Source organism: Ailuropoda melanoleuca, chromosome 2 (genome assembly GCF_002007445.2).
Source record: "Ailuropoda melanoleuca isolate Jingjing chromosome 2, ASM200744v2, whole genome shotgun sequence".
In the NCBI taxonomy this organism is placed as follows: Eukaryota; Metazoa; Chordata; class Mammalia; order Carnivora; family Ursidae; genus Ailuropoda; species Ailuropoda melanoleuca.
In genome coordinates this window covers 140,957,300-140,976,837 of record NC_048219.1, presented here as the reverse complement: position 1 = coordinate 140,976,837, position 19,538 = coordinate 140,957,300, and the positions used below count along the sequence as shown (strand labels likewise).

The 19,538-nt window shown below is 41.7% G+C and overlaps 1 protein-coding gene and 1 long non-coding RNA gene across 4 annotated transcripts in view; one reads left to right on the top strand and one right to left on the bottom strand.

The window, feature by feature from the left end:
* Positions 1 to 3,487: 3,487 nt before the first annotated feature.
* ITGA6 (integrin subunit alpha 6) overlaps positions 3,488 to 19,538 on the bottom strand; it is a 39,912-nt gene continuing 23,861 nt past the window's right edge. The window contains exons 19-25 of one of the 3 annotated variants that reach the window (XM_019808635.2): positions 18,061 to 18,234; positions 16,693 to 16,791; positions 16,500 to 16,610; positions 16,303 to 16,401; positions 11,843 to 11,968; positions 8,450 to 8,579; positions 5,958 to 6,095 (exon numbers count right to left, since the gene is read on the bottom strand). In XM_019808635.2, the coding sequence (XP_019664194.2) occupies positions 8,472 to 8,579; positions 11,843 to 11,968; positions 16,303 to 16,401; positions 16,500 to 16,610; positions 16,693 to 16,791; positions 18,061 to 18,234 (717 nt within the window). In that variant the 3' untranslated portion in view covers positions 5,958 to 6,095; positions 8,450 to 8,471. Of the gene's footprint in view, positions 6,096 to 8,449; positions 8,580 to 11,842; positions 11,969 to 16,302; positions 16,402 to 16,499; positions 16,611 to 16,692; positions 16,792 to 16,963; positions 17,457 to 18,060; positions 18,235 to 19,538 lie in introns of those variants that run through there. The other 2 variants (XM_019808634.2, XM_019808636.2) reach the window with 2 other exon arrangements.
* On the top strand, positions 11,943 to 16,738 carry LOC117801094. Its single transcript, XR_004623491.1, has 2 exons — positions 11,943 to 13,174; positions 13,746 to 16,738. It is a non-coding gene; the product is annotated as an uncharacterized LOC117801094 (long non-coding RNA).

The following is a 19,538-nucleotide window of genomic DNA, read 5'->3' as shown; positions in this document are numbered from 1 at the left end:
CTCTACTGTACTCCTGGTTTCTAATTCATTGATTTCTGCTCTAATTTTGGTCAGCTGCTTCCTCGTGAGTGTATTAGGCCTGTCCCTCTGTTGCTGTTCCAGCTTCTTGAGAATATAAAAGCTGCATTTTAGATTTTTCTATTCTTTTGAGTGAGGCTTGGATGGCTATGTATTTCCCCCTTAGGACTGCCTTTGCAGTATCCCATAGGTTTTGGACCATTGTTGTTTTCATTCTCGTTGGTCTCCATAAATTGTTTAGATTGATTTTTGATTTCCTGGTTTATCGAGTCATTCCTGAGCAGGATGGTTCTTAGTCTCCAAGTGTTTGAGTTTCTTCCAAGTTTTTCCTTGTGGTTGAGTTCCAATTTCAGAGCGTTGTGGTCTGAGAATATGCAGGGGATAATTTCAGTCTTTTGGTATCGGTTGAGACCTGTTTTGTGACCCAGAACATGGTCTATTCTTGAGAATGTTCCATGGGCATTAGAATAGGATGAGTATTCTGTGGTTCTGGGGTGTAGTGTTCTATATAGTGTTCTATTTAGAACTTTCTTAGAGTCTTTTAAGCATTCCAGTATTTTATTACACGCTGATAAAGGAAAAGAACAGAAATTAATTCCTACTGAAAGCAACTATTGCATTATTTTACTCTTTGGGAACAACTTTTTCACAAATTGTGATTATGATTTTTGGTCCCTTCTATGTAAGATATTATAAGTAATATCACTATATAGATAAATGGCAGTGGATTTTATATTTAAAACCACAAATAAATTAGCTATTGTGCTGTCCAACCATGTCTTTTTTATTAAATATTAGTTATCACGTTAAGTTCCACAAGAGCAGGAATCCTGTCTGTATTACTTCTGCGTCTCTGTCCCGTTCCACAGACCTTGGCCTGTAACAGTAAAGGTACAGTAAGGGTACAGTAAGGGTACAGTAAAACTGCTCTACAGCTAACAAACGTGGAAATAAACGAATGAATTACAAATAGCTTCACATAATGAGGAAACTCAAACCACTGCACGTTGTACCAAAAAATGACTATGTCAAAAGAAAACAGTACTATTGTAAAGACCCCCTCTCGTTCTTACAGGTCATAGAAGAGGTGTTGGGGAGCGGAAGACTGTAGTAATAGAAATTTGGGATTGTTTTGGGTTTTTTTTTTTTTTTTTTGAGAGAGGGAGAGAGAATCTTAAGCAGGCTCCACTCCCAGTGCGGAGACTGACACAGGGCTTGATCTCACAACCCTGCATCATGACCCGAGCCGAAACCAAGAAATCGGGACACTTGACTGAGCCAGCCAGGCACCCCTCGTTTTTTATTGAGGTGCAGTTAACACACGGTGTTAGTTACAGGTGTACAACATAGTAATTAGACAACTCTATACATTGTCGTGTTCAACACAAGTATAGCTGCCATTTGTCGTCACACAATGCTGTTACATCATGGATGATATTCCCTATGCTGTATCATTTATCCCTTTGACTTATACATTCCAAGAATGAAAGCCTGTACCTCCCACTCCCCTTCAGTATTTTGTTTCCTCTCCACACCCCTCCCCCCCCAGCAACCACCAGTTTGTTCTTTGTGTTTATGTGTCTTTGCTTTTTTGTGTTCTACATCTAAGTGAAATCATATGGTATTTGTCTTTCTCTTATTTCACTTAGCATTATGCCCCCTAGTTCCATCCATGTTGTCACAAATGGCAACGTCTCTTTTTATGGCTGCATAATGTTCCATAGAACATATATATCTTCTTTATCCATTCATCAATTAAACTACATCTGTCTCTCACAATGGCAGGATCTTTTTTTAAGATTTGAGAGAGAGCATGGGGGGAGGGGCAGAGGGAGAGAGACTTTCAAGCAGACTCCCTGCTGAGCGTGGAGCCTGACAGCAGGTCTGGATCTCATGACCATGAGATCATAATCAGAGTCAAAACCAAGAGTCGGACACTCAACCGACTGAGCCACCCAGGCACACTTCACAATAACAGGATCTTAACCAAACACTCACATCTATCTACTGGTTATTAGTGAATTGAATACTTACGTGCTAAGCTCTGGATAATGAAAGCAGTACATGCTATCCCTGTAGTTTGAGACTTTGTTCTAGAAGTATGAATAGTAAAATTTTATCTGACCCCTGCTAACATGGGTCTGTCACTGCCCGTTTCCATGAACAATCTGAGAGATGGCTTTGGGGAGAGGGCAGAGAGATGACTGAGGCCCTTAAGCTCTGCTGACAACAAAAATTGCACTTGACTCCTTCATTCCAGTGTCCTCATTAACCATTACCTGGTTACACACTGTGACACCTGGTCCACCCTTGTACTGTGCTAGACCAGTTTTTTTCCTTATTTGTCTTCTAATTCACTTACTCTTAGAGGATTTAACCATGAATCCCTTTACAACTTTCCTTCTAGATGGGTCTGTTAACACCTCTGCAGACCTGGCCTCAGCCACTGGTACTCAGTGCTCCCCCATTCTAACAGCTGGGCCAGATGCATTTCAGAGTCAGCAAAACCTGTTTTGTAAATGTACCAGAGAATAAGAAAACACTTACTTGCCTTGTGACCATAAGCAGGAACTACTGGAAGAACAGAGGCCTACTGGCTTTTTTGTGGTAGCTGCTGTTTTGAAATCATTCTGAAGTTCATTTTCTTCATCTCTTTGAACCTTGCCTTTTCCTCAGTGGTTGAACCATGATTAGCCCCTACACCTGGGTCTTAAGGAACTGCCTTTAACCATTTACTTTGTTACCTCTCCTGATCACAACTTCCATATATTCCTGTTTTCTCAGGTTGTACTTCTGTGGAACCCAGCCACCTAGAGCATTTCACTCTTTCCTTCCTTTAAAACAAAAGGTCTATTCATCCCAGTCTGTCTTCCCACATTGTCCTTTCATGGGGTAGTGTGCCAGAGATCAGTGCTCATTAAGATGTTTTCATTTAGGGTAGAAGGCTTGATCTTACCCTTACTTCCCTAGTCTGGACAATTATATACCCCATATTCCAGAACAGTCTCAGCCCCAGGGGCATGACCCATTGTGAGATTGTGGCGAGTGATCTGTAACCAGTAACAAAATGTCAGTGTTTGTAAATGGATCCAAGGATATTCCTGTTTATCTACTACTGTCAGTCATTCATAGGCATTCCTGGAGGATTTTTTAAGAGGGTAGAATCCTATCAAGCATTGCCATGATGTCCAGCCCAGGTCATTTATGCCATAGCCACAGCTCAGCTACTGACGCTTTGAACGGTTATGGTGATTACCCATTGTAGTCTGGGTAGGTCCATGGGACTGTGAATAAAGGTTCACACTGGTCTGTCATTAAAAAGTACCCATCACATTTCTTTGGGTGGTAAAACCTGTCTGATCTTTAAAGAACTAAGAAGACTAAGATTCACTATATAATACCAAGTACAATAGAAAACTATTAATCTGACCAAGTACAATAGAAAACTATTAATTTACTAGGCAGATAATACATTTTGCATTGGAAATTTATTCAGGCCAGGGCATGCTCTGTTATCCGAGCACTATATACATGCCTTATTTTATTAGATTGTGATAATCCAGCTAGAGAAGGCTCATAAAATTGCTTACATCTAAACAAAATCCTTTGGTGAAGAAAATATTTTCAGGCCAGTCAGTTCCACCAGATCAGTCCTTGGTGATCAGTAATGTCACAGCCGAACTGCTCTCACATCCAAAATATCTTCTAAGAAGAAAGCAACTTTACCATAAGAACTCTTAACTTCACACCATGGTATCATTGCTAAATGACATCTCCCAATTTGTAGGTATCTTGAATAAAACCAAGATCATTTTCTTTTGACATCAACTGAACAGTAGAGCCCATGGAAAAAAGAAAACTTTCAATCACAGAAAATAAAAGTTTGGCTCCATGAAATAAAAAAGCAGTCCAGGTCATTTATAATTTTAGAGTTTGTCACATATATAATGTTATGTCACTAAGCAATGAACACTTTCATAAAAAATTTTATTTCACACTTTTATACAAATGTCCACAGGTATTTTCTCACCATCATTTTACAGTGCTAGTTAGTATTAAAATGTATCAAATGGAAACAGACCAGTGACTTGACTTGAGATGACGTTTTCAACAGTAAACACCACTACATTCTTTGTTGTTGAACTAGCCTTCTACCTCCTCCCTCTCTTTTAGGACATTTTTTTTTTTTTTAATAACAAAGGTCTGTAGACACTTTCAAAATAATCAGCTGCTTGGCAACCTATAAAGCCAGTGCATTCGGTTACAAGTTACCTACCTAAGCAAGAAATCGAGATTTCAAACACTGGTATGACCTGTTTTAGAGAAATTTTTGTAAACAAAGAAGTGTTTGTAAAACTTATCTTTGTGAATGAAAATTCCAAAGTACAATGAGAATAATGTCCTCAGTATCTTAAGCGTGTACGGTTTCTGAAAAGAAAAACCAAGTTCTGAAGCAACAATGGCACATAGGGCTATATTTTGTTCTGAAAGATTGAGATGCTGCTTATACCAGATCCAGACAAATTAGCACCTGTTTGCTATTAGTCCCCATATAACTTAACATTTTGAAGTAAATTTTTAAAAACAGATTTCCTATCAGTGTCCCTTGAATGTATAGGCATGTTTTCCTCCTTTGCCACTTCATTTTTACAATTAAAACCATTTAAAACCGTACTTAGCACAGTCCCAAGTAATTTCGAGGAATATAGATAGGGGAAGAAACAAAACAAAAACCAGAACACTGACTCACTGATTAAATGATTCCAATAACATTTAAAAACGTACAAGCCACGATGTTCTGAATTTGGTATCAGATACTCAGTAGTCTCACACTGGATCCGTTTGGACCCACCACAGGCACCAACCCTTCCTTTCAAGTCCTGATAATACAGTATGTGTAGCAGGGCCTACACTGCACCCAATTTCAACAAACAAACCCATTATTTCCAAGAGTTCCTGAAAGTTACAGCACAAAATGCAGATCTCACACAGGGCTCTAAACTCAAAAATATGCACTGTCTGATAAAAATTAAACATCTTATGGTTAAATCCTTTTCTTAAACCATTTGGGTCTGGACCAAGGGGGTGAGGGCTGTCATGAAGGGAGATGTAATAATTTATAAAGGATTTTTTTTTTTTTGCACTAAATTCAAACCAGTGACCTGTCATGTTCTAATTCTGATTATTTAATCCAACTGTAAGGGTAAACTAGAGACTCTTTGGCCTGTCAATGACAAAATGGTTTGTAAAAAAGGAAAAAATAAATACCATATACAAGTGAAGTATAACTAGCATTCAAGTCTGTTGCACCTGTGTGTTTTAGTGAACAGGAAGGGTGAAACCTGTGTGTTACCTGGTGTGAGGAGTAGTCACACATCTAGGAAACGGGGAAGGACGTCAGGATGGCAACATCACCTATTGCACATTTCACTTAAGATAGCACTTTGAATTGAAATCCAGCTACCCCGACGGCATGGTGTGGTGCTGCGGGGCCGCTCACTCACAAGCTGTCCAGTCCTAGGGGAAGGATGGGTGCAGAGGCCGTGCCGGTGAGGACGGCCCACAGTGACTGGGTGCCGCTGCAGCTAGGCTAGCCGGAGGATGGGGCGTGAACGCCACGGGGGAAGGCCCTTCCCCGGCACATGCAAGTCAGCCACACCGAAAACAAAGGCAACCAGGAAAGTTAAATTAAGGCAGTTAAAGAAAACTCCATTCCAACAGTCTTAAATTTGTCCGTGCAGACTGGAGAGCCTCAGGCTACACGACAGCGTCCACGGTGAAAACTGTAAGTCGTACTGTGTGCCGTCTATCTGAAATTAATATTCAGGTATTGAGCAGGCTTGTAAGTCCACTTAGATTTCGGAGTTGGCGGGGGAAAAGCAGTTTGGGTCCTGGGAAGCTTTTTTTGGCCCCTTTTAGGAGTAGCTTTCATTTTCATTCCACCTTGTGATCCACTGTTTTTTCTCAAGGTTATCATTGTATTTTTCATCTTTGATCTCCCGCTCTTCCTTCCGGATCCTCACAGCATGGTATCGGGGAACGCTATCGTCGTACCTAGAGCGCTTGAAGAATCCACACTGACCAAGGGGAGAGAGAAGCAGAAACAAATTAAGTATTGCAGGAAAAGCAAATGCACAAAACGGGAACGTCTAAGCTTTCTGTTCAGCTATGCCTACCTTTGGATCAAAGAAAAAAAGACGGTTTCTTTTAAGAAGGAACTAGTAGGTTGAAAAGACACTACAGCCAGGGGAGATAAACAGAAGAGAAGACAGTTGTAAAACTAGAAGTCAAGTCCGTTTTTCCATCTTGTCTTTACATTTTGTAAGAATGTGGTAAGCTAGCTCTTTACTAACCATTTCAGAGTTATGGAACAGTGCTTCCATTCTTTATAATCATAACACTATTTTTAAAAAATCTCATTTCCAGGGGCGCCTGGGTAGCACAGTCGTTAAGCGTCTGCCTTCAGCTCAGGGCGTGATCCCGGTGTTCCAGGATCGAGTCCCACATCGGGCTCCTCCGCTATGAGCCTGTTTCTTCCTCTCCCACTCCCCCTGCTTGTGTTCCCTCTCTCGCTGGCTCTCTATCTCTGTCGAATAAATAAATAAAATCTTTAAAAAGATGGTTTTTTAAAATGATGTTCTAATAATCTGGAAATGAGATCTTTTTTTTTTTTTAAAGGCCACAAACTAAAGATAATTTCATGCCCCTCTAACAAAATTGAATCAAATCACAAATATTTTACAGATTACTATTTGAATATGCCAGTTTTCAAATGAGTCAATTTAAGAGTCTTCACTCCTCTGAGACTAAGTATACATCTCTCATTAGCTACAAGGCAGTTTACACTGCCTGGATTTCCCATTGTGCTTCCAAATTAAGCTGTTTCATTAATCATTTAGTAACTATATCCTATAATAAAATGAATCATGTATTGCAAAGAACTTGAGGAAAGTATCACATTGAATTTCAAAGCACCCCAATATTTTCTTTCTTTTGCAGAAGACATGTACACTTAAATTATTAATGAATATATATTTTATTCATTTTTTTAAAAATAATCTGATCCAAAGTAGATATTTATTGGAGAACATATCAGGAAACTTTAATCAAATTGAATTTTTTAAATGAATAAAATATATGTTTCATGGAAAAGATGTGTTTTTGATTTAAAATTGCAGCTAGGAGGAGGATAAGGAAGATACTTGGAATGGTCAAGGTGTATCATGTAACAGGGACAGTACATTTATGTTGAATGAGGTTATAAACATGTCATGGGGCAAAGTAAATTTAGATGCAGTCATCACAATCATTAGGGAAAATGAACCAAGAAGTTTTGTACTAAGGCCATTTCCACATGGACTCCTTTATTAATTTGTGCAAAAAGCCAAAATACCTATTACAAAATGTGGCTCTTGCTTCGTTTTTAAAAAGGAAATCAAGGGTGGTACGTAGAACTGAAATGGAAAGGCTGGGATTCATCATGACAGTGCCATGGAAAGGGATTATAGAAGTAATTCCATCCTCTCATGCCCACAGAAATGGAAAAAGGAATTAACACCAATTCCTGTTTCCATGGATTTATAAACAAGAGAGGCAAAACAAGAACTTAAAATCAACCAAGACCCAAAATTGAATAAAATCTCTGGGAACATGAAACGAAGTCAAACTCCATTACAACATGTTGAAACAGTAACTGTCCAGAGCATTTTTACATTCAAATTTTGTATAATGAAGGTCACTTTGGTAAAGAACCATCTGAAATTGGCCAACATGTCCACCAGGTCAACAGTAAGAGTTTGTTGTAATGGTCTTTGACCTGTAGTAGATATGCAGGAAGAGGAAGCTGCATGCTTAGCTAGCATAAAACAATTTCTGAGCAACAATAAAAGCATTCCAAGCCTTCCCCCATCATTTTATAGCAAGATCAAAAAGGACAGTAGTGAGAAAGCCTTCTCATCAAGAGAAACACAATGTTTCCAACATGCAACAGGTTAATTAGGCAGTCAACACAAGCTTCTATCTGTGGGAAATCCCAAAGTGGACAAGAAATCTGCAATGATTTCTTATTCATCTTTGAAATTCCAAATGGGATGCTACATACTGGATCGACAACGAAAGGCAAACTGGGCTACTAGGGAGGTCTAATGCCTCCTTTTGTGTGCACATCAATTCCAATCATCTTCATTGCTGGGGGTGATGTTTAACAACACAAAAATAACTCACCTGCAACAAAAGATTCTTTGTGCATTTCTAAAAAAACAAACCCTGAGCTTTCAAGTGAAATAAAATAAATCTAAGCAAGGCAAGCCAGTGTGGACATTTGGAAACATCTGTTAATGGGACACACACACAGCAAGCTGTCACTCTTAAAGTTAGCCACCACAACCACAGCAGGTCCCACAGCTAGCAATTAAAAACATTGATCAATTACCAATTACAGAAGCAGATCAATACTATGCATCAGAAGTAAGCCTCTCTTTATCAGACGGCTGAGCATGGATCTCAGCCTTGTGATAGGTGGCATCATAATGAGCTTTCTTACTTCTCTTGAAGAAACCACACTATAAGGAAGCAAGGTATTTAGTCAGTTTTACAGTTTTGTGTATAAGAGCTAAACAAAAGAAAAATCTCAGATTGTAACCTGTTTTCTATTTATAGCTTGTTACAGAGACCACTTATGGATCAACCAGAAGTGAACAGCCACCACACTATGTTACACTGTGACAGCAACCAAACCAACTTGATTACCATGTGTCTCTGGTCAAATACTTATATGGATGACATTAATTAGCTAATTGGTTTTTCTATCTGTAACCGAAATCCTGAGGACAAAAAAAATCATCCTAAAAGGAAAATTATATACCCATCTGATTATACCTTTGGGTGGTTTCTTCATGCAGGAGAATATGAACTCTAAAATAGGCAAAAGACTGACTTCTGCAGTTTATTGCGACAAGGAAATTCGCCAAGACTTAGCATAAATGCAAATAAAATAGATACTGCATTTTTCCACCTTTCACAGTAAGTTTTATAGAACTGCCATCAACTTGAGGCCTTTGGATTATGGATAAATCACAATATAAATCTGAATACGCCATCATGAAAGAATGACTGCTGTTGCTTTCCCAAATTCTGAACCACGAGGTAACCCTTAAGTGATAGGAACCTGTGCTCCTCGGGTTAGGTCACTGTAAATCAACAAAGAAGTTTAATTCCACTTTTTACTATAATTTCCTTCATTAAATGAGAGAGGACTTTTTCACTTTTTACTATAATTTCCTTCATTAAATGAGAGAGGACTTTTTCTATTTACTTGTTCATAAGGCTATGGAACTGCCCTTTGAAATATAGCTTGGCCAAATACATCTGCCCTCCTGCAAAACTCTGCTTCCTAGTCTGGCAACTCATTAAGGTAAAAATCTAGATCTGTTTTGTACAGTACGGTAACTGCTAACTACATGTGGGTATTAAGATTACAATTAGGAGCGCCTGGGTGGCACAGCGGTTAAGCGTCTGCCTTAAACTCAGGGTGTGATCCCGGCGTTATGAGATCGAGCTCCACATCAGGCTCCTCCGCTATGAGCCTGCTTCTTCCTCTCCCACTCCCCCTGCTTGTGTTCCCTCTCTCGCTGGCTGTCTCTATCTGTCGAATAAATAAAATCTCTAAAAAAAATTTTTTTTTAATTAAAAATACCTTAGCTGCAACAGCCACATTCCACCTGCTCATTAGCCACGTGTGTCTCGCTGGAGAGTGCAGCTTCAGAACATCTCCATTATCACAACAAGTTTTACTGGGCAGCATTGATCTAAACCCTTTATCTTGGTATCTACTTGTGCCTCTCTCCGTTTAATACACAGTGAACACACCCAGTCAGCTTTCAATAACACATGCCGGTAAGTAGAGCTGGGTGAAGGAATGAACCAGGAACCAAGCTCGTCCTGCTTCCAGCTCGGCAACAGTCTTAATATCCATGGGCGTGAGCATCCTTGTTGGCTAAATGAAGGTGACTGGACTAGGCTGAAGGACTTTTCTCTTTACCTCCAAACACAACCCTATGCAATATCCTGGTATTTAAAGCAAATAACATCAGAACAACTCTGGCTGACGTGGGGTATTGGCCCCAGCTGCACCACCTACCTTAATCTTGGCCCCAGTGTGGATGTGCAAAACCCAGTTTAAAGGCCCCTGAACTCGAGTTCTTTCTGGCCCCTAAGTTCTATGATTTTAATACATGAAAACAAATAGTTCATTTTCAGAAAGAAGAGTATCAATAAAGTAATAAACATGGTGTTCATGTAGGGGTTATAGTGGTTGTCTGATTACTTTAGAGTTCACTTGTGAGTACTGGATACTCTAGAGCTACAAACAACCCATGAGATCACATAGTCCAATCCACTTCCTAAAGAGCTCAAGCAAACCAGTGCCCCTGGGAGAGGAAATGATTTGCCTAAAACTGTGCAGCTTGAGTTTCTTAACGCTTAGCCCACTGCCATTAAAGAGTGCCAATAAGACCTGCTTTGAAGAAGACTGGCCTTGTGACCTCCTCCAGAAAGCACCCGAAGGCCATCCTCAAATATCAAACTTCAGATTCAGTTCTTGATACCAAAATAATTTTCAGAGCATGTCCTATGGCTGGCTGTGCTGACCGGAGAAACCTAGTGCCTGAAGTGAACCTCAGAGGTAGGACTGGCTAATATCCAATGTAGGGAGGCGTGTTGGCGCGAGCAGTCACCAGGCTCCAAATCACACATTTGGAGAACATGAGAAAATTATCTCAGACTGGCAAAAGGAAGTTACTTGGAAAAATAATGCAAAAAAGAAATGTCCAGTATTTGAAAGTGACAATACCCTGAATCCTTGGCAATTATACTCTTGAATCTAAAGGAAAGGATAAAGATGGTTTGAGCCTAGAGATTGTTGGTAGAGGTTCATAATCATTTAATCCAAAATCCTCTGGACCAGAAAGGTATGGAAATCTAGAATTTTGGCATTTTAGAAAAGTAATATGCTGTATACATAATGCCACTCTAATCAAAACATGAGTTTCATAACAGAACCATTAAATAAAAGAATATAAATAGCTTCTCTTCACATGTCAAGTTTTACTGCCAACTAAGTCACCATGAGTTTTCCGAGTTTTCTGCAGTTTGTAATTGTTGCTAAGAAACTATCAGCTTCCATTAGTCACTTAGAATAATCCAAACTCTATGGGTCATAATCTTTGGCAACAAAAGTATATATCCATCTCATACACACATTTTTACAATGTAGACTATTTACTGGTAGAAATCAAGGAGAAGATACTAATTTTATTTGCAGAACCAAATTCTAATGAAGGACATCCCATTAAACCCCGTCTTCCTCATGTTTGATAGAGGCAACAAGGACGCCCTTGCAATGGAGTTATTAATTTCGTACTTCTCTGCTCCCAATCTAGCTGCAACTGTCACAAGCTCCAGGGGCTGCCACGGACAGTTCTTTATGGAAGTTGAAATTAAAAGGGACACAGGCTCAGATTAATGCAATATCCAACAATTGGGCTTAGATTCAGAATTTTAGATGAAGAAAATGCTAAAGTAGTAATGTTTTTTAAATTATTTGCCAACATGCTACATTATGTGGAAAACACTAAAATTTATTTAAGAAACTCCTTATAATATACAAATAATATACTTTTAAATATAAGGTACTAAACAGATAAAATATTGGGAAAAGGGAAGCATTACAAAGCAATGTACAGATTATCAGTGTTAAGTCACTCTTTCAAAAAAAACATGAAATAAAGTTTAGGTCATTAGAACTCAAATGCCAAATAGGACTTACCTTCCACAGTAGAAACACTAAGAGAGCAAGCATCAAAATCCCAGCAAGTATAGCCACTAGGATGATCCACCAAGGTATTCCTGAATACTGAGCCACAGTCTTTGAGGGAAACACGGTCACACGAATCTATGGGGCATAAAAGAAAACACCATTGTAAGGGGGTTGAGAATACCAGGACTTCAGCGTTCTAATTCTGCTTCCAGATGCATTTTGAACAATGCAGCCTATGGATGAATGAGATGCCCTTTTGATGTGAGATCTTTTCCCAGAACATGGAAAATGCTCGACTGTGTTTTGACAGAGTTATTCTTTTGCTAAGTCATCTTTTTAAAACTTTTGTTTTGAAGCAAATTAGAGAAAATTATATAATAAAGCATCATTTTTTTTTTCATCACCAAGTTTCACCAGTCATCAATACACATCCAATCTTGTTTCATCCGTATAACCTGGTATCTTGTTGAGAACTATCACTTCCCTTTTTGTTTTCAGTAGTGGAAATAAAAGGGCCATTTTATGTTCAGTTAGCCTGTATTCCTCACTTGGATATTAAAGATGTTGTGAAATATAAAAATCGGGACACAGCTGCATCACTGATACCATTTTAACTTTTCCTGAGGATGTCCAACTAAGGACCCTCATGCACAGAATTTCCTGAGATGGTCTGGTGCGTGTTCTTCGACGATGTATTTAACAAAGGAGACCCTTTCAGAGGTGGCTTAGAGCTGTAAGCAGCAGCTGACAAGAAGCCTAAGCTCTAGACATTTAACAGCTGGCAGATACCAATTAAACAGAAGTCGTGTTTACTTGGAAACCTGAAAAGCTTCTTCTGGCAATTTCCAACAACTTGGTTACGTTTAGGATTCCAGTGGATTTCCGTGGTGCCAGGAGACTATTTTTCAAAGCTCCTAGAAGACCTGGTGTTTGCTACAAATATGATTTCATAAACAGATTAGACAGCTTCCAGGTTGAAGTTTCTGGTATCTCTGATGCAAGAGAATATAAAGTGAAGGGCAAACAAAAAGTGCGAGTATTCAAGCTCTGAGAAGTGTTTTCAGTCAAGTACTCGATTAATATTGAACTCCGGATGCTGCCTAAAAATGCTTCCATGTCTATATACGTTGTGCTTCAATTAAAAAAAAAAATCTCTTCACTAAAATATTTCCCTTTCTACATATACTAGAAAACAGCTTCTCAAACTCATCTGACTTACAGAATATACTTTAAAGCAAGAGAACTGCTTTTCTTGGAACACTGAAGAGCAGAGAAATCAGTTTTCAGTCTGCTATACCGACTCTAACACCTTTATCAGCTATGTTTCCTGTTATGCTCTCGGTGAGGTTTCACTCAAACTGCCAGCCAGCCCCCAAGGGAAGGGGGGGGTGCCCCATGGCTCACTTCCCTTCACCTCCCTTCCCCCAACAGGCACCCCAGCTTTAAGCTAGAACAACCCCTTCTTGAGATTACTGGGTCTAGCACAGGGGCATCCAGGAAGTGGGAAGAATGGTGAGAGACCAGTAAGCTTGCCTACTCTGAACCAAAACGAAACAACTAATTAGCCTGTCCTGTAGCACTTAACTTTGCTTCCCTATCTAGCATAGGGCAGCGTAGGGTACGTCCTTGGGGGCAAGGTGACAGCACGGTGTATCTTATTAAACTTTTGCTTCTCTAGCATTTGTGCAAGGAAGGCACACAGTGTGTCCTTAATAAGTGCTTGTAAACTGCCTGTATATTTCATTGATGCTAAAATGTGACCGTTTTATCTGGTTCAGTGAGGTGACCAGCTCTCTCGGACTTTGTTCTAACAATGTGTTAAAAGTGTTGTATTGAGAAGTGAACACAAAACTCTTAAAATTGTTTGGGTTATAAAGGAAACTAAAAGGTTTTTTTTTCTTCCTTTTTAAAGCCAGGATAAGAGTAAGAGCAAGGAGAAGTTTTAATGTGACGACCAAAAGATAAGACTGAATTACCCCATCTCCTCTGCGTCTATCTCCAAAGAAAAATTATCTTCAGGCTGTAAATGACAGATGAACCAAGATAAAGATAAAACTGAAACCCAGGGAATAAAAAAGGAAAGCATCTTAACATTTGAATAAAGCTTAAATTTTTAGGCCCAGAAAAAGTACACTTTAAAATATTAAAGAAACCTGTAGATAGGACATGGGAGCTGTTGTCACTCAGAAATCAGAGTCAAGAGAAGAGGCACCAGAAAAACTAGATGTAAGAAAACGTCTCTGTTTTCAAAATAAATGCACTCTAGATACAAGCCATTAATCCCTTCATGTATCTACCAATTATTAAACCAGGGAGGATCACAGCAGAGATTCCAATTCCTATTAGCATGTGTGACTTCTCCAAGCCCTAACATGAAATGCCCCAGAGAACCTCACTTTCATTTGTAGACCCAGCGCTAGATTGGGTACCAGCACCCCAGTTCCATCATCTTCCAGCAACAAGAACACCTGATGAGGGCTTGTGAGCCCAACATCTGGTCTCCCCCGCCATAGCCCGCCAGTCGGTCCTGTGACCCTGAGGGAGAGACAACCTTCCTTGGATTGTTTTCACATCTGAATTTGAGATCTGGGGACCTAATGGGGAGCGAGTGCTACAGAGTTAAGAACAGGGGCTCTGAACCCAGACCGTTTTACAGGTCTCAATTCAGGACCCCAACTGGCATCCCCTGCTGTGCCTGCTTCCTTTTTTGGAAAAGAGTACATCTACCTTGTCATTCTGAGGTTTACGTGACTGACTACGCACAGATAAAATGTCTAGTAGGCTGCAGACATTTTACTAATGCATCAGCGTCTGCCCCTTCCCTCTAAATTGTGTGTTCTTTTCCCAGCTCTAAAAACTCAGTGATTCTCCAGGTTCCTGGTTGCAAGTTACAGAAAGTGATAGCAGCTGCCTCCAGTCAGAGGGGCAGAGACCTTCAGGGAGGTTGTGCTCAGTTGACAGTCCCTTGTGCTGCCTTATTGGTAGGAGGCAGAAAGGTGGGCTGGAGTAGCATGCAGAGATCATCTAAGGCCAGGGTGACTGTATGTCCTGGTGAGTCTGGGACAGTCCTGATTTTTAACCCCTGTCCCAGCATCCTGCCCAGTTTAGCACTTGCCCCAGACAAATGTCTTCTAGGTTGGATGATAGATTTTAACAGCCAGGGATCACCGTATTCAGAAACCAGTGCTCGGGGGGCTCGCTGCACTTTCAGCTGGCTCAAAGGACCGACGCCAAAACACTTCCGTAGGCACAGCAGTAGATCAGCTGGAGAAAGGTAAGTCACAATCTTTTTCTCCATTCAGTCTCTTTTGCAAAACATTCTGGCCCATGACATGCAGCATTATATCTCGAGACATGCAGGCAATTATATCGCGAGAGCACCGACTCACAAGGAACCCTTCCCAGCGTGCCCCCACAGCCACTGCTCCCAGTTCTGTCCAGTACTTTTCTCAGTTGCCTGGAGGAGGACACAGAAGCTGTGCTTCTCAGCTTTGAAAAAGATGAAGCTTGCAGGAGTAGAAAGCTAAGAGAGGGCAAATGATCAAGACTCTGAACTACTATGTGAACTGAAAGGATGGACCACAAGCAAACCACCTAAAATGTGAGGATACATTTAAAGGCACGCATTTAGATTTTTAAAGTTGCTCAAGGATGGGCTATAGGAGCTATAGCTTGACAACACTCCTACTGAAAACACTTGAGGTTTCAGCAGAACAGAAACACAAAAACAGTAGCTGCTAAGTACAAACACAATCTTCCATGTGCACTGAAAAACCAAGTCTTAGGCTGACGGACAGCAGTGGGGGGCCGCGGCGTGAGCTGAACTAGGCAGACCACGCGTCTGCGCTCTGTCCATCCCGGAGTCACGCTGCCTGACTGGGGCCAGCCCAGGAAGGAGAGGGCCTGGCCCGACGGCTAACTGAAGAGCTGGAGGCTGTGCTCTGAACAGAGTGAGAGACCTGTCCAAGGGCCATGCCATTTCCCCTCAGATATTCCAAAGGCTGCTACGTGGCTAAGAGAGTGAGCTTCTTTCGGGCTTGTTCCAAAGGGCATAACCAGCAACTTGGTTTTATAAGACTCAACTCTGGATTCATATATACAGAGAGCTTTTCTGACAACTACAGCTGGCCACACACGCGTGAGCCACTCCATAAAGTGGTGGTTACCATCACTGGGGACACTCCAGCAGTGGCCACAGCACCGGGGACAGTTTCTGACCTGGGGTTTCTACAGAGGTGGGAGGTGCCCCTGTTCTATCACTGGGTCAACCCTGTACACTGCAGAACTAGGGGACCCGAGATATACTTCTTTTTCCAGTGATTCTATTAAAATACAGCTTGGAGGGGCAGCACCTTAGGGTATCATCGGACTTCTTAATGGGGGTAACGGCGTTGTGAGGGGAAGGACGGCCAAGGTAGCGCGTCCTCAGGCTGTGGGGTGGACTCCGTGAAGGCAGAGTGACCGCTCACCTGAGTGCCTGCATTTGGCAGCTTGATATTCTCGGCGGCGGCAGCTACGTCGATGGAAGCCCGCATGAGAATGTCCAAGTAGTTCATTTTGGAATATTCCTGTTTGGAGACAAAGTTAGCAGATGCGTTAAGGACGTGAGAAATGTCCTAAGAGATAGCAAATGACTTCCAGGGACAGCCTCGCGGCAGGGCCAAACCTCTAGAAACGTGCTGTTCCATAACCTCGAGCGCAGAATGACAGAGGCCTTGCTGTCCAGGCCTCGCAGCGGACAGCTTATGTTCACGCAGTTCACGTTCGTGCTGCAGTTCTGCGGAGACAAGCGTGGTGGTTAAAATCCAACAGTGTGGGGAAGACCCTCCTGCTATTCACAGCTGTTGAAAAATACTTACAAGGGTCTGATATTTTCTTTCAGCAAATAAAGAAAATTTTCTGCTATCATCTGTCTGTTTTTCAGCAATTTCCCGTTTCCTTCTTGAGTTGTGAAACTCCTGAAAAGAAATTATATCCAAAACATTTTTCCTTAATGTATGGTCACTACTGCCTAGACCCCTTGAGCACTCCCTCCCAAGTGATGCCAAACTCACATAACCGGCAGTCAGTATTTCCCCATCTCCTGCCACCAAAGGCACAGAAATAATTTAAGTGTAAAATCCACAAATGTTCCAATCTCATCCCAAGTTTATTGATTCAGGTAGTTTATTCCCACACTGACTTTAAAACTCAGGCGAAGAGAAAGCAGGCTTCCTTTGTTCTTCTGTCCCCCCACCAAACCGAGCTTCCCGAGGTCACGCACCACCTCTCATCCCTATGTCCCCAGCACCCAGCTCGGTAACCAGTGCACGGTAAAAAGTCAGCACATTTTGAATAAATGACACCAACGAATGGAAAAAAGCGAAAGAACTAGTATGTGACTTATTCAGAGTACCGAAAACTAATGCACGTGAGAAGTTTAAAATAGCATTTTCCTTAAGATAGGATTAAGAGTCCTGGGCCATCTTGTTTTTCAAAGTTGAGGAACCAGTATGTCAGTGCACAGCCGCACAGAGCAGTTACGAGTACGGGCTTTGAAAACAGGCAGAGCTGAGCCTGAATGCCTCTTGAACTGCTGAGTGATTCTTAAAACGTCAATCTCTCCGAATCTCAATTTTCTCATCTGTGAAATGGTAGGGATAAGAAAAACTCCTCAAAGGACTACCAAGAGAATAAAATAAGAAAAAGCAAATAAAATGCTTAGCATAGTGCCTGAGACACAACACCTCATAAATATTTACTATTTAAAAAAAAAAAAATAGCCACCTGGGTGGCTCAGTCAGTGAGGTGTCTGCCTTGAGCTCAGGTCATGATCCCAGGGGCTGGGATCGAGCCCTGCATGAGGCTCCCTGCTCAGAGGGGCATCTGCTTCCCCCCCTCCCTCTGTGTGCTTGCTCTTTCTGTCAAATAAATAAATCTTTAAAAAAATTAAATAACAATGAAAGCTTTGAAGGTCTCTTGCCAAAGTGCCAATATCTTTTGTAATGAGTTTGGTCCTATTGGGAGTGAACACAGACTGGCCCACCCCAGTCCTCTTTATAGGTCATATTGGGTCCTAAAACTCCAGAAAACATCATTTCCTTCAACAAGCACTGAATCACCCTGGCTGGATGTGCCATCACGATAGCGAATCAGAACTCAGCATGCCACTGTGTCACTTTTCTAAGGAAAGGAAGGATTTTTCCCCACAAAAGTTCCCTTCCCTTATTTACCCTATGGAAACATACCTTCAGGTTCAGGAAGTTTATTTCACTTCGTGGCTCACAATCCAGCTTTTCCAATCCTTTGGATTCTACCTTCACCAAATAAAGCAACCATTTGCCATTGCTGATTTCTTTTGGCCACTGGATATTCAAAGTGGCTGTGCCAAGGTTTTTAAGAGGTTTACCCAAGTTAATTACCTGTTAGAAAATAATATATATCTCAGTGTCATTCTCTCAATATAAAATTAAGTAGCGGCTCCTAGTGGCCAAAGAAAAAGAGCGAAAGTATCTGGCATAATCCTACAGTGAAAGTACAGGCTCCAAAATGGACTAGAGATAGACAGGGTGTCCAAATAGAGACGGAGGCCTAGACTAGGTAAAAGAGAAATGACTGCCCATTCCACCCAGGAACCACTGTGTGCAGGAGAGTCTGTGTTAGATACAGCCTGCTCGCAACATGCTCCGGGCAGCTCACAGGTGTCTGTGAAGCGCTCGGTAGCCGCCTGGCCCCGCAGAGGGGTCTGTACCACGGCGGGCACCGGCAACCTGCTTCTGGGAAGCCCCGCCTCACGCGGATTGAAGCTGCCTCTGCTCCTTCTCCAAGGGGAGGGGGCTCGGGCAGCGCCTGAGAGCCTGGGAAACCGTTATGACGGCCATGAATCAGGAGTCCAAGCCGGGGACAGAGCAGCTTCCTGCAGCAGAAGCCAAATGAGGAGCGAGCGCTGTGTGTGTGGCAGGGCTGCTGTGGGACCCACAGTCGCCTCCTGCAGCCACACCTGCACAGGCGTCCTCGCCGCCACCGCCACCTGTCACAGCTGTGTCTGCAATGCTCAGAGACACACCGGGCAGAACTCAGCCCCTCACCCTGCTGCAGTCTGGGGTGGCGCATTCCTGCCACCTCAGACTCTGCCTCAACCACGGCCACTGTGCTGTCTTGGCTGCGCTGAGCCACGAGACCTGAACCCCCGGACGGGTGATAGGCCGCCTCCGCACCACGCACTTCCGTTCCCCCAACTGGACTTCGAGTCACTGGGATTCTTGCTTAGAAACGCTTCAGAGCAAGCACGAGCGTTCCTCACTGGCACTGGGCTTGTAAAGCGTGCAGGAGCATTATCCACACGCATGAGAGAGGACCTCCCAATGGAAGAAATAAATCCTAACACATTTTAAAGCCAGGTATCAATTACTTTGAGATCGGTGTTTTACAGATTCTGGGGAGGGCGAAGGGTGGGGGATTCCTTTGTGTCTACACCACTTACACATCAAAACTCTAATAAGAAAATGACCAAACAAAACTGGATTTTGAACGAAGTCCTATGTTGAGTGATAGTTGTGTTCTCCATTCTGAAGGACAAAACTTTGACTGTAAGCCAGTATGTGGTTTAAACAGTGCTGAACTCACTTTTAACTGAGGATTTATCATGCTTATTTTTATTAATGTTGATATTCCATATTAAAGTTACATATCCACATTTATTAAAATCATATTACATATATTACCA